This window comes from Pleurodeles waltl, chromosome 3_1 (genome assembly GCF_031143425.1).
Source record: "Pleurodeles waltl isolate 20211129_DDA chromosome 3_1, aPleWal1.hap1.20221129, whole genome shotgun sequence".
NCBI classification, from domain to species: Eukaryota; Metazoa; Chordata; class Amphibia; order Caudata; family Salamandridae; genus Pleurodeles; species Pleurodeles waltl.
The window spans coordinates 1,228,221,417-1,228,235,129 of record NC_090440.1 but is presented as its reverse complement, the minus strand read 5'-3'; the positions used below and the strand labels follow the sequence as shown (position 1 = coordinate 1,228,235,129).

General features: G+C 45.8%; 1 protein-coding gene across 2 annotated transcripts in view; it reads left to right on the top strand.

The window, feature by feature from the left end:
- Positions 1 to 253: 253 nt before the first annotated feature.
- LOC138285078 (glycophorin-C-like) overlaps positions 254 to 13,713 on the top strand; it is a 234,466-nt gene continuing 221,006 nt past the window's right edge. For both annotated transcript variants that reach the window (XM_069224595.1, XM_069224596.1), the window contains exon 1: positions 254 to 466. In XM_069224595.1, the coding sequence (XP_069080696.1) occupies positions 427 to 466 (40 nt within the window). In that variant the 5' untranslated portion in view covers positions 254 to 426. The remainder of the gene's footprint in view (positions 467 to 13,713) is intronic.

The window sequence follows — 13,713 nt, the reverse complement described above, 5'->3', positions numbered from 1 at the left end:
CCTATTATGTACTTCTATTGTACTGTGAAATAAACCTTCTATAAATAGCTTTAGTAAAAGATAGGAACGGCCGCTCATTTTGGTAATATTCTATAGCAGAAGGGCAACTTGCCAAAAAGCGCGATTTCAATACACGCATTAAGGTCTTGGCAAAAACTTGAGACGGCATCAATTCATTGCTTAAAAAAACATAAACCTCGCTGTGCAGCTGTCTAGAAACCACAGCCCCTCCTCCTCACAGGGGAAATGACATGTGCGCTGTTTACTCTCCCTGTTGTGCGTGGTGAGGGAGGCAGACAGGAGCGGTGTACAACAACCAAGGAAGACCCAGGGCGTGTGCTCTCCGCACTCAACCCGGCTTTCCCGCCCAGGCCGGCCTACCCTACTGGCTACCGAAGAACAGGATACAGGCGATCGGGGATAAGCATGTCCTCCACGAACGGCAGCGATGTGGAAACGATCCCACGTGAGTTGTGCTTTGCTTACAGACAGGCTCGTTGCCGTCGCCTGCCAACGGAGCCTAAGCAAACCAATAACTCGCGGTTTGCGAAAACGATCTGGTGCTTTACCTCTAAAAAATGGTAGCCTAGAACTCGTTAAAAAACAGGCAGTTTTGTTTACAAAGTGCTCTTAACGTGTTTATGTGTAAACGTCATACATTGCAAGTATCTGCACTTCCATTTATTTATGTGTGGAGACACTTGAAAGGTAAGCGGCAGTTTGTTTTTTGGATCGAGGCAGCTGTGCCAAGAATGAGAATGTTTAGGCTTATTCCTGTGTAAACCTTTTTTGTTTGAAATGGGAACAATACTTGTCGTTTGGTTGTTTTTAAAATCAGCATTTATTTAAAAATACTGGCCAGCTCCGTGGAATACAAGTTAAGTAATAGCAGCCTTATTTGCATTACTCATTCCTTGAGTTAAAGACAGTCCAGAGCACTTTGGAATATTTTAATCACACAGCGAAAAAAACATTATACGCTGATTAAGAATCTGCACATTGGTGACAAACCCCACTGACTTCCCACTCACCTTCTGAAGCATTTGCTCTTTCGCGTTTCATCACAAAGTGCCACTAACTCCCTAACTCAATAGGCACACTCCCCCAATATACTAATTACGCCACACATTAGAAGGGGAAACTGAAAACTGTGTATTTCATCGCCCAACATGTTACATATGTTGTATGCTAGCGTTGCAGTGTTTGGAAGATTTATTTTTATCGTGAGTATTCTTGTATGGCATTGTCACACAAAGCACGCATAGGAGGCCTTTTGCTGCTGCAGCACACGTAGAACAGTCAGGTCTTGATCGACTTTCTGAAATAAAGTAGAGGTAGTGGAAATGTGTGCTAGGCCGGAAAATGACTTGTGAGATTATGCACCGCTACCCCGAGTTCCCTATAGCAAGTCTGTGTTTTTTGGGACTCAGTACACACAAAAACCATGCATGTACACTTAGGGCCTCTTTGGAAACGGTTTGAGACTGAGAGTGGAGATCTGTGGTCCGGGAGGCCCACCATGTGTACTCCCCCTTTTCTGAACTTGACTGCCCTCAAGTCACAAGGGTGGGGAGTTTGTTGGCTGCAAGAGCTGACATTGGTGACACTCACTGATTATATGTACAAAACAGCTATGTTTAGGTCGAGCGTAGACAGCACTTGCACTGTCGCTGAGTTAGGTCGATCTGATATTAGCAATCTGTTTTCTATAGTTTGTGGGGTTCAACTCGGCCTATTGCTTTTCTTTTGTCTATGTGAGTGTTCTTTAACAATCTTTGCTTGCTAATGGGCAGTCCTTCCTCTTTGGCCCTCCTTTTTGGCTTTTGTATCCTACCAAGGAGCCCCAGCCAAGTACTGAATCCTTATTCTTTGCTTGGTTATCTGTTGGGTTGGGGTCTACTTTTTTTCCTTTCCTTTCCTTTCCTGCCCCATTCCTCACTTCTATCTGCACGGGTGACATGCTTCATGTTTCAGCATGGCGCTCGTTTTGTTTTCTTTGTCTAAGGGCACAAACTTGTATCTGCATGGGCAAAATGACCTTAAGGCCCAGGCGCCTTATTTATCCTCCTGTGCAAAGATGATGCACAGATGGGAGGCGGGCCTAAATAATGGCGATAAGCTTGCTTAGCGCCATTATTTAATGCCTGGGTCAGGGAAGGCGTTAGGTGACCTGTGGGCCCATTTCCATGGTGGGGTGGAACACCATGGAATAAGTCAACAGGTGCCCTCCCAAGCCCCAGGGACACCTTCACCCACACCAGAGGGACAGCGGTGGATGGGGGACCCCATCCTAAGTAAGTAGAGGTAAGTATTTAGCATTATTTTTTTAAATGCCGTTGGGGACCCTGAAATGGGCCCCCTACATGGCACAGGGTGCAGTGGCCATGCCTAGGGGACTCTTGTCCCCTGTGCTGACCACTGGGGTGATGGACTTGACTCCTGTCTTTTTATAAGACTGTAGTCATGTGGTATGGTGGGTTTTGCATCAAGAAATGACGCTGCCCTGGTTAGAGTCATCATCATTGGCTCTAACCAGCCTAATGTCATTTTTTGGTACAAAACGCCCTTCTCCCATACCGCCACCCCCACCCGGCTAACGCAATTTTCCTTGATGTTACCCCACCCTTTGCGCCGGGTTGCGCCATTCCATAAATAAGACGCCCGGCTGACGTCTTGGAATGGTGCTAGCCGGTGGTAAACTTTTTCACACAAAACTGCGTTAGCTCAGTTTTGCGTGAAAACGTATAATTATGGGCCTTATTGTTAAAAATCGAATACTTTTTGAATAAAAGAATTGCTTTGGTTTGCAGTCAACTAGAATTTGTTTTCAGCAGTCTGCCCCACGTAGTATTTATTTTGTCATACTACTTTTAAAGAGCTTTTGAAATACTGACTTGGATCAATACAACTTCCAGCCAATTATCCAAAGTCGTGATGAAATTAATTATGTTCAAATATATTAGACACTGATGTATTGTTCTGACTTTGTAGAAACAAAACCTTTATTTCAAATATAAGGTTAGTTTTCATAGAGTTTGATTGTTTTTACTTTTTCTTCTGTGGGTTTCAGCCTATCTTTAGTTTCCGTTACTCAGATGTTTTGTTTTGGCGTGCTAGCATAGATGATCAGTTTGGTGTGACTTGTATTTCTCTGCAACCAGTGCTGTGAATGAACTTCAAGGTGACATGTCAGCGAGAACTATATAGATAGCAACTGAACGCCATGTCTCTTATAAATCTGCTCTACTGTCCTTAACAAGGAACATTGGCACCCTATGATAAGCTCACTTCTCCCAGGAAGGCCTTCCATACACCTTGCCATGGTTGTCTGTCACTGCCCCAGCCACTGTTTCATTTTTCCATTCTTGTTTAAATGATGTGTCTAGAGTGGCGGTGAAAGCAATTCACTTTGTTACTCAACATTTTGAAGGGCAGAGTGCAAAAACTGCTTATGCTCTAAACAGGTTCTTAGCATGAAGAGGACCTGTTAATGCCTGGTTTTACATGTTTTGGCACAATAAAGACAAACCTATTGGCGTGTTTGTTGTTTCAGCTTTGAATGTACTATGTTTCTGTATCCTGTGGTCACCATTATGTGGCTCGATTTAGGTTCAGGATTTTATTTAATGTGGTCTATCAGCCGTGAGTAACAAATTCTATTTCCCCTGTGAGAATGACTGTTAGTCAAGTGTATTTATTAGACACAGCTAACATATGGTTCACCCAGCTGTGTGCCTCGAGAGAGACAACCTGCTCCCTGAATCTGTGATTGCATGTGGGTTCTCCCTTGGTGGTCTGTGAAGAACTGCAGAAGGTGACTGTTGACATCCCCTGTGGTTTCGAAAGAAAGACCTGCCCAGATGGTGTCTTTGAATTTTATTAAGAAGAATCTCACTTGCACTTGGTGCAGCTAAGAAGGATCGCAACAGAGTTTGATGATATGATTCCTACCTTCAACAAGATCACTGCTGCACCCTGGGATGGGCTCTTCATTTTGTTTTAGGGGTAGGGTTGAGTTTAGGTCTGAGTAAGATCCACAAAACTACAAAACTAACTTTTCCTCCACTCCCTTGCAGTAGAGGTGGTCTCATCTGACCTCAATCGACAGAGCTCTGTCTAATCAGATTCCAAGTTGCTTGCTTTATGTGCAGTTTTTTTTATATAGCACAAACTCAGCCTAAAGGTATTGGAGCGCTTTGCATGAGCTTGAGCACCAGTTATATTACACAAGGCCAAATTTGTTTTTCAGGCACAGGGTTAGTAAGTGATTTAAGCAGAATCAGATGATGTTGGGTTGATGCAAAGATTCAAACCTGGTTCCCTAGAGCCAAAGTGGGCAGCTCCAGCAGTCACGCCACATCCTCTTCCCAGTACTATGGACTGGAGACCTTGGCAGTGTCAACAGCAGGAGTGGAGTTGTTGCGGTTTATCCTTGTGGTAGGTGCACAGACGCTACCAGTGGGAACAGCGCAGCCTCTGTTCTTCTTCTTAACAGTACAGTGTCTAATTAACACATTGTGGGGACCACAGTAGACACTTGCACAACTATGATTGTAATGTCTACATAATGTTTCCACAGCTATATTGGCGAATTTACAACAGTCCTAGAGAAGTGTTATAATATCCTATACTACGGAGACAATTTGTTATATCTCACACATATTTTGTGTTTGCAATATTGTTATGTATTGGAGTCTGGAGCCGCATTTAAAGAATAAAGACTGAATGAACAATTCGACTTTAATTTGCATTATTATTTTCTTGATTGAGTTCTGAGTCTCTACCCCACACTACCTCCCAGAGTAAGCCATGGACCACTCTGGCTGCACAGCCTTAGGGACAGGTGCTAAAGGGATGTTCTTTGTGTTCTGTTTCGTGTTTAACAGTTGGATAAGCCTCAGCGTCATAAAAGTAAATAGCCTCATTGTAACAATTTGATCCCTGAATGCCCTGGAGTTCCTGAAAATGTTCCATCAGTGGTCCACATATGTGAACCCGAACTGAAAATATTGGTCACATTTCCTTATATGCTTGAATGGGAGAACTGCCAAAACCTTATATTTCCTGCAGTGGTGTAAAAAAAAATGTCAGCACACCCCTTAAGAAGGACCCTAAAAAATATGCTGAGTTGGGCATCCTTCTGGGTATGAGGTCCTGGGATGAGCAGTGCCCTTGAATCTTCGTTGCTGCAGAGGCTTACGTTATGCCTCTGGTTCACAGATGTTAGTGCTAGGAGCAAACATATTAAATTGTTACTTTAATAATTTAAATGATTAAGGTTTGTTATATTAAAATCTTTCTTATTGTTTTCACAGTGAAGTTACTCCATAGGTAGCTGTGCCCAATTCCATATCCGAGAGGGTGAAAATTAAACTAGGCGCTTGCTCTCAGCTCACTCAGTTTTGCATGTGCATTGATTCTGGGGTGAATCCCTCTATAACATTCTGGGGGAAAGTGGAAGACATGTATGTTTTGTACATTATCCTGGTTATCTTTTCTTGTCACATAACAAAACGTCAAAAGGTGTTTCCCCACTTTTATCCTTCATAGCATTGAACATGTGTATGTCTTATTATAGTGTTTTTGCATAAAGCCTATGCTGTCATAGAACGTCAGAGTGTAGGAAATGCCAGGTTAAACACTGAAGATATGAAAGTCTAACTTCTTAGTTCTGTGTTTAAATTCAGAAAATTGTACTCGTTAGATTAAGATAATAAATACATTTATGTCACTAATAGGAAGGGCATGTTGTTGTGAGTGATGCTATTAAAACAGGTGCACGTCCCATTTTTAAATGTGTAACATATATAGAGTTAGCGGACTATTACTGCAAGTGGAAAGATCAGGGGTGGCTTCTGTTGGGGCACAAAAAAAAGAGAGGAAAAATAGAAAAAAAAAAAAAACTTACCTCATGCCTGCTGCATCGCTGCTTTTCTGGCTCCCCTCACTGCAGGCACAGGCTCCTAGCCTGCCCTGCGGCCACTCATAACGTTGCTATCATGCTGCTGGCAGCATGAGAACAGCGTCAGGATTTGCCTAAGCGCCCTGGCTTTGTGCTCCCAGGCAGACTGGGATCCCGTGACTGTTGTCTCCAACCCGGCAACACAGCTCGGGTTGGAGAGAGCTCTGCGCATGTGAGTTTGGCTGTCCTGAGACAGCCGACCAAGCCCACATGCATACTGAGGGGAGCGCACACAGCTCATCCTCCCTGCCTGTCATCCCCCATGGTCCCACCCCCTTGAAAATAAAACGATAACAAACATGGTTTATTATAACATCACAAAAATCAAATACTACAGTCCTCTATTTCTGTTTTAAGGGAAGGTAGGGGGAGCTGGCATTCACATCCGTTGACAGAATTAGTAATGAAAGCCTGCTTGCTGCCCAGGATGAAGCGCGGTTTCTGAAAGCTCTTTTGCTGAGCGTGACGTAATCAACCAGAGACAGGTGCATGATCATACCAATGCTCAGGGGGCTGGCAGACGGAGGAAAGACGGGGAGGTGGGGGAAGGCTGCCAGTCTGTTCTGAAAACCACACTACTAGACATTACCAGATTTGCTTTTCAACTGTTCTTTATAACCAAACAATGGCTTGCTTCAGGGTACTCAACACACTAAATTGTGAAGCTGCGCTTAATAACCTACTTAAACCTTTCTCGCAGTCACGTAAAGGTGCAAGCTATTGTGGCTTTAAAAAGACCTGTAATTGAGAGCTACAACAATAAGGTGGATGCAGAGTTGTCTGTTCCGTTTTTTTTCAGGTTTTCTTTCATTTAACACTGACATAGAAAGTGTTAGACCATATGATCTGTTGTTTGAGAGTCAAAATTCTTAACTGTATATGCATATTCTGTTTGTTGACAATACCAAAACTGTCTGAACCATGTTCTGCAAGGTAGAGTGGTACTGGATTACTGTACCAGACACTGAAACCTTTGGCTAAGCCTTGGCGTGGTGGACTGGTGTGGGGGTTTTGAAGTCGTAGGGGAAGGGGTGATGGGGGATGGGGTGGGGTAATGGAATGGGGGCGAGGGTGACCAGATTTTGAAAAGAAAAAAACAGGACAGGGTAGACATAAAAGTAGGACTAAAGCCTTTAGTCTAACTTTTATATCTGGCCTGCCCTGTGAAAGAGAGAGGGAGAGAGTGTGTGTGTGTGTGTATATACACCCCCCCCACACACACAAAGAGCAGATAGCAGAAGTATTTAAGACTCTAGAGGTGCATATGAAGAAGAGCGTACCTTCCACTTCTGATTCGCAGGTTCATCTGACCTTTGTCCCAAAAACCGGGACATTTATTTCAAATTAACAAAGGCATTCCCACGTTGACATGCACCAAAAACCGGGACACTTATGTAAAATGAACAAAAGTGTCAGGACACAGGGACAGGCCTCTGAAAACCTGGACTGTCTGGGGAAATCCTGGTCGTCTGGTCTCCCTTTTGCCACTAGATCAACAGGCCTCAAGCTAGGATTTCCACACTTTTGAGATAAATGCATCTTTTGGGGCTCTCGAAGGTCCAGGAGCTGATATTCGAATAACAGTTTGTGTAAAATCTCCTGTATTCTTTTTAACAGAGCAATGCTGCCTCTCTTTGCTTTAGAGACATTTGGGTTAGTGCAGAGAGCATTCATATCCTTTGGACGTTTTTCATCTATTATTTTTTTTTATTTCAGCTTACATTACAAAGAGAAAGTATACCAGCTTGTATTGATTTTCCTCAGATTTTACAACTCTCGGCATGAAAACACTCATACTGGTAAGGGTGACCAGGTGTCCCGGATTTGCCCGGGCAGTCCCGGTTTTCACCAGCTGTCCCAGCAGATGTCGGGAAATTTAGAGCTCATGTCCCAGTTTTTAGAGAGGGTCGCCTGTAATCTGTGGGAGGTGATTTGTTTTGTGTTCCAAAGAAGAGATCGTTAGCAGATGTTATCAGAAACAATTTAATTAACAGGCATGATTCCGGCCTTAAAAATACATTTTATTTATGCTCTTAGTGCCTCTTCTGTAATTCTGTGGTGATGAGCGCTGTCATTCTGTGCGCTAGTTTGAAGTAAAATTGTCGGGCTGAAAAGGAGGAACAGACCACGCGACACCGCTCTAAGGGATAAAAGGCCGCTTTAATAGAACAGGTCCAGTGAAACAATTAACCTTGGCAACAAGCCTTACAAAACTATGACCTCACTAGACAAAGTTTTCTCCTAACCCCTCCCCCCCACTAAACTTCCCCTTCCCAGTAACCCTTAATCAAAACCTTTCCCATCTGTCTTCCTGCCCCCCTTCTGTATTTCCCTTCCCTTTCCTCCCTTGTGACCCTTGCTACAACCTCCCTGACCTCAAACTTTAGCCTCCTCCCCTCCCCCAACGGCTTTATGTGCAAATCCCCCCGCCCCCACCAGACCTGTCTACCAGCAGCAGCCTAATTTCAATAAACAACAAACATACCACCAAAGTGCAAAGCAATGACCTGTCCTCTTAAAGCCTTATTAAGCCCAAAACTGATAACTCTGTCTCTTAAGCTAAAACCCTGACATCAACAAACCTCAAACAAGGCAAAGCCCCCCAAAAAACTTGAAAAAACGAGGGAGGGTGGGTGGGCCCAAAAACTGCCCGAGTACCGCCTCCTGGGTGTGACTACGGCCAAAGAGGCCGCCCAAACCCAACCCACACCTTTTATAGTGACCCCCAGGCTACCACCCCTTCCTGTCCCTTACCCATTCAAATACCCGGTCCCCCTGTGGCCAGCTCCACCAGCCCGATAAGCCCGGGGGGAGACCAGGCATGCCTGACTCCCCCCAAAACCCCATCGGGCTGAAAAGGAGGAACAGACCACGCAACACCGCTCTAAGGGATAAAAGGCCGCTTTAATAGAACAGGTCCAGTGAAACAATTAACCTTGGCAACAAGCCTTACAAAACTATGACCTCACTAGACAAAGTTTTCTCCTAACCCCTCCCCCCCACTAAACTTCCCCTTCCCAGTAACCCTTAATCAAAACCTTTCCCATCTGTCTTCCTGCCCCCCTTCTGTATTTCCCTTCCCTTTCCTCCCTTGTGACCCTTGCTACAACCTCCCTGACCTCAAACTTCCGCCTCCTCCCCTCCCCCCCAACGGCTTTATGTGCAAATCCCCCTCCACGCAGGAAAACCGCCCAGTGTTTTCCTGCCCCCACCCACCCAAACCCCCCCCCCGAATTAACGATCCCACAACTTCTCACCCAATAATTCTGCAATGAGCATTCTCAATTCAAGTAAATACATCTCATTCCCCAAGAAAGACAAATGCACCCGTCCTGTCTGAATAAAGCCAATTCCGTAGCCACCAAATTATCATGCCGCAATATCGAAATTCCCTTTTTGTGACAGAAATTCCTCATCTCTCTGTTCACCTTCCTCCTCTGCCTCTCAATACCTGCTACCGAATATGCTCCTCTCCAATACCTGCGAGGTACCAAACAAGTCCACACAATATGAGTGCCAGCCCAAAGCTCTTTGATTCTTAACAAATCCATTTTCATTGCTTTTAACAACCCAATACCTGATAAGGAAACTAAGTCATTTTCCCCCAAATGAATCGCTAAAAGATCCGGACATACCCCCCTCTCCATCCTACGAGATAGAACTGACAAGAGCTCTCCCCACCTCATGCCGCTCTTAGCCACCCAACTGACCTTAATCCTTGACCCATCTAAACCCAACTGCTTCCCAAAATGCCTAGACGCCGCCTGTTTCTCTGCCCAACGCACAAAAGAGTGCCCCACGATCCAAACGATACAGCATCCCTCAGGACCAGCAACACAACCTATGAAAGAACAGCGGAAAAGAGAAATAAAAACACCGAACCGAAATGCACATAACATTAACAGTAAAAGAAATAAACCATATCAAAAAACCTCAACTGAAATACTATCCCTTGCAAAAAAAACCAAACCAACGCTCATCTAAATTGGCGGACATAACGCTTAAAACATTGTGATTTCCAACGCCCTAAATTCATTATTGCCACAACTGATTTACCTACCGTTCTTGCTTCTGTAGCCGCTCCAATTCGGAAGGAATGTGTCCCATAGTACCGATAATCCATCCCCAGCCAACCCAAAGCCCGTCTCAGGACTGCCAGAAGTTGGTAAGCCGTCAAAAGAGAACCATCCTCATGCAGGAATACAAACCTCGATGACTCCGATAATCTTTGTGCGAATGACATCCAAAGCCCAACCGGGCAAGTAGCCAGACCTGTACCCTTCAAAAATACCTCTTGTCCCCTCCCCACCGCCCGCTCCTTACCTGCACATCCGACCGCAAAATTCCATCACAACCCTTGACTCCCAAGAGCCCCGAAACCCTAAATGCTCCATGAAAAAGCCAAGACATGCAAAGAGACAACAAATGACATTCCCAAGGTGAAAAACAAACCTCATCTAAAACTCCCAACAACTCTTGAAGCAAACCTGACGTAATAGGTCTCCTCCCATCCCTCCTCGCCCCTCCCTCCCTAGCCCACCCCGCAATCAAACGTCTGCAAAGCTCCCCTTCCACCGGATCATACCCCCAAAAATACTTACCAAAAAATGATATCCCCGACAACTTACCTGAAATAGTTACCGCCAATAGCCCCAACTCTATTTGCTGCATAATAAAATGAACAGCATCCTCTCTCCTTTGGGTAAACACTTCTCCACCCCCAACCCGTCTCACTGCGCCTGACCTTAAAAACTCCAACCAAGCCTGCTCGTAACTCTACGGTGTAGATGGAGCTACCGATTGCTGGACCAGCTGCAACATCCTCACTCTCCTAACTCCCACAACTCCCTGGGAACCGCCGTCTTCTGTACATCCGCTCCCGGCGCAAGACCATGGAACCTCCGCCACTGGAAACGAGACAGTGCATCCGCAATATCGTTATTCACACCAGGCACATACTTCGCCTTAAACATCACATTCCATTGCAAGCATTTTAACAAGAAAACTCTCAACAGCCTCAAAACCTTCTCATCTTTCGCCCTCTGCGAATTCACCAGATGTACCACCGACTGATTATCCACATTGAAAACAACATTGCGATTCGCCAAATGTGAACCCCAAACCGACAAAGCCACCAACAACGGGAAAAATTCCAAGAAAGCAATGCTATGTTTTGCTTTTTTCCAAATCAAGGGCCAACTCTCAGCCGCCGAATGTCCATCCCAAAAAAGGCCAAAACCATGCGCTCCTGCCGCATCCGAAAATATCTGTATCTGCCACTGCCAATCCACTTCATCAACCAACATGCTAACCCCATTAAACTGTTCTAGAAACCTAATCCAAATCCTCAAGTCCTCCTTGACACTTGCCCGAAGCCGAATGTGCTGGTGCGGCAAAACTGCCCCCTTCATTGCAAAACCTAAACGCCTGCAAAAAGCTCTGCCAACTCGAACCACTTTGCATGCAAAATTCAAATGGCCTAAAATACTCTGCGCTTGCCGTAGCTCAATTTTTGGCCTTTTTACCGCCTCTTCCAATAAGGAAATCAATTGCTGAACCTTTTCCTGGGGCAAACGAACTTCCAGTTTAACCGAGTCAAGCTCAATTCCGAGAAAGCTCAAGCAGGTGGATGGCCCCTCAGTTTTGACCTGAGCCAACGGGACCCCCAACTCCGCCATAAGACACTCAAAGGTCACCAACGCCTGACCACATTCACGGGACTGAGGTCTCCCAATGAACAGAAAATCATCCAGGTAGTGGGTAACAAACTTCACTCCACCCCTATACTGTAAAACCCATTGCAAAAAAGTGCTAAACATTTCAAAAAGAGAACAAGATACAGAACATCCCATAGGCAGCATCCTATCCACAAAAATTGCGTCCTCAAATTGCAAACCCAATAAAGAAAAATCCTCTGGGTGCACTGGCAAAAGCTGGAAAGCCGACTGAATATCTGACTTGGCCATTTCAGCGCCCCAGCCACACTTCCTCACCAAAGAAATCGCATAATCAACCGATGCATAATGCACCACGAGTCCTCCGTGGCGATGAAATCATTCACCAACGCACCCGCCGGCCAAGACAAATGATGGATAAGACGAAACTCGCCCTTCTGCTTTTTTGGCACCACTCCTAGAGGGGAAATCATCAAATTCGGCAATGGCCAACTGAAAAAGGGGCCTACAATCCTACCCAACTCCACTTCCTTTTTAAGTTCAGCCCTAACAACATCGGGGTATTGCCTTGCGGACTTCAAATTGTTGGCCCATCTCCTCACCCTCGGACCTTGGTAACATAGCTTAAATCCGTCCCTGAAACCACGAACCAAAAATTTTGCATCCTCCGAACGTGGATAAAATTGTAACCAATACGTAACAACCTCTATATTAATGGGAGTAGGGCCCTTTACCTGCCAACTGCTGGAACTGCCCTCTTCCCCTGTCCACTCCTCTACCCTGTACCCCTTGCCCAGCCCAATTGAGTCCTCCAAAACATTGGTAAACCGGATGCCTGCCCCCACAGTTGGAACAATCATGCCTAAATTTACATTGTTGCCTTGTACACATGCCGCTGTTGAATGACCAGCAGTCCCCGTTATGTGGCAATTGTCCCCTTTGTCCAAATCCCACCCCAAAATGGGTGGGACGGCCCTGAAAGGGCCGATACTGAACCGGTAAACCACTCGCCGTATGCGTTGCTGGGGGAGTCCGAGCAGTTCTCAACCACTGCATCCACAATTCATTATCAATTTCACCCCAAGCCTTTTCTGGGTAAACCGCTTTCCTTGCCCTAAATTCCTCGTCATAACGGAACCAGCCAAATCCACCATAATCCATCTGTGCCCTTCTCACCACATCCATGTATTTCAAAAGCGCCACCGAGCAATCCAGGAAACGCTCGCACAGAACACTGGCATAAATCAAAAAAGCCGACGTCCAATTCTCAATTGTCGTGGGAACTTTAGGTCTCCGAGCTAATTCCCACTCCTCCTCCTTAGATCCCTCTTTAGCCTGGACTTCTCTATGAAGTAACTTAAACACATCCACAAACTCCCCTTTCCAAATTTTTTCTTTCAAACTTAGAGTGAGATGCGCCCCCAAAGGCATCGACACTCCCATATACGGCAATCTCTTTCCCTTTCCCATACCTTGACTAATGCTACTATTCTGTCCCGCACTCACCTGATCCACCCCAACCTTACCTGCTTCCTCCTGCACACTCATGGGATCCCCCACCTTGCTCTCTGTTCCTTCTCCACCCGCCTGAATTGCTACATCCACGTTTGTTGAAACTCGAAACCCAGACCTGGTACCCCCCAATACACAACCCTCACCTCTAGATAAATTCGCAGCCACATCTCGACGAGACAGCCGCTCACCCCGGAACGCCTGCCCACTCGTTGACGCTTGAGGAGCTTCGACTTGTTCACCATCCTCATCATAGTCCAACTCCTCTTCTTCCTCACCAGTCAACATAGCGCTCCGGCTATAAGACCTCGACTCCAAACCTCGTGCATTCGACTCGACCGATCTGACTTCAATAGGTGTGACCTCCCTCGCTGTCAGGCGAACCGCTCCGGATTGCGCCCTCTCTTCTATTCGGCGTCCCGGAGGTGCCCTGACCCCCACCGTAACAGGACCTCCAGCCGACCGTCCAGACCGCTGGTGCTCTATTAACACCCCATGTCCGCTCGAAACATGAGGGGCCACACACCCAGAAAGGTACGCCCTCTGTTCTTGACCCAAAACCTT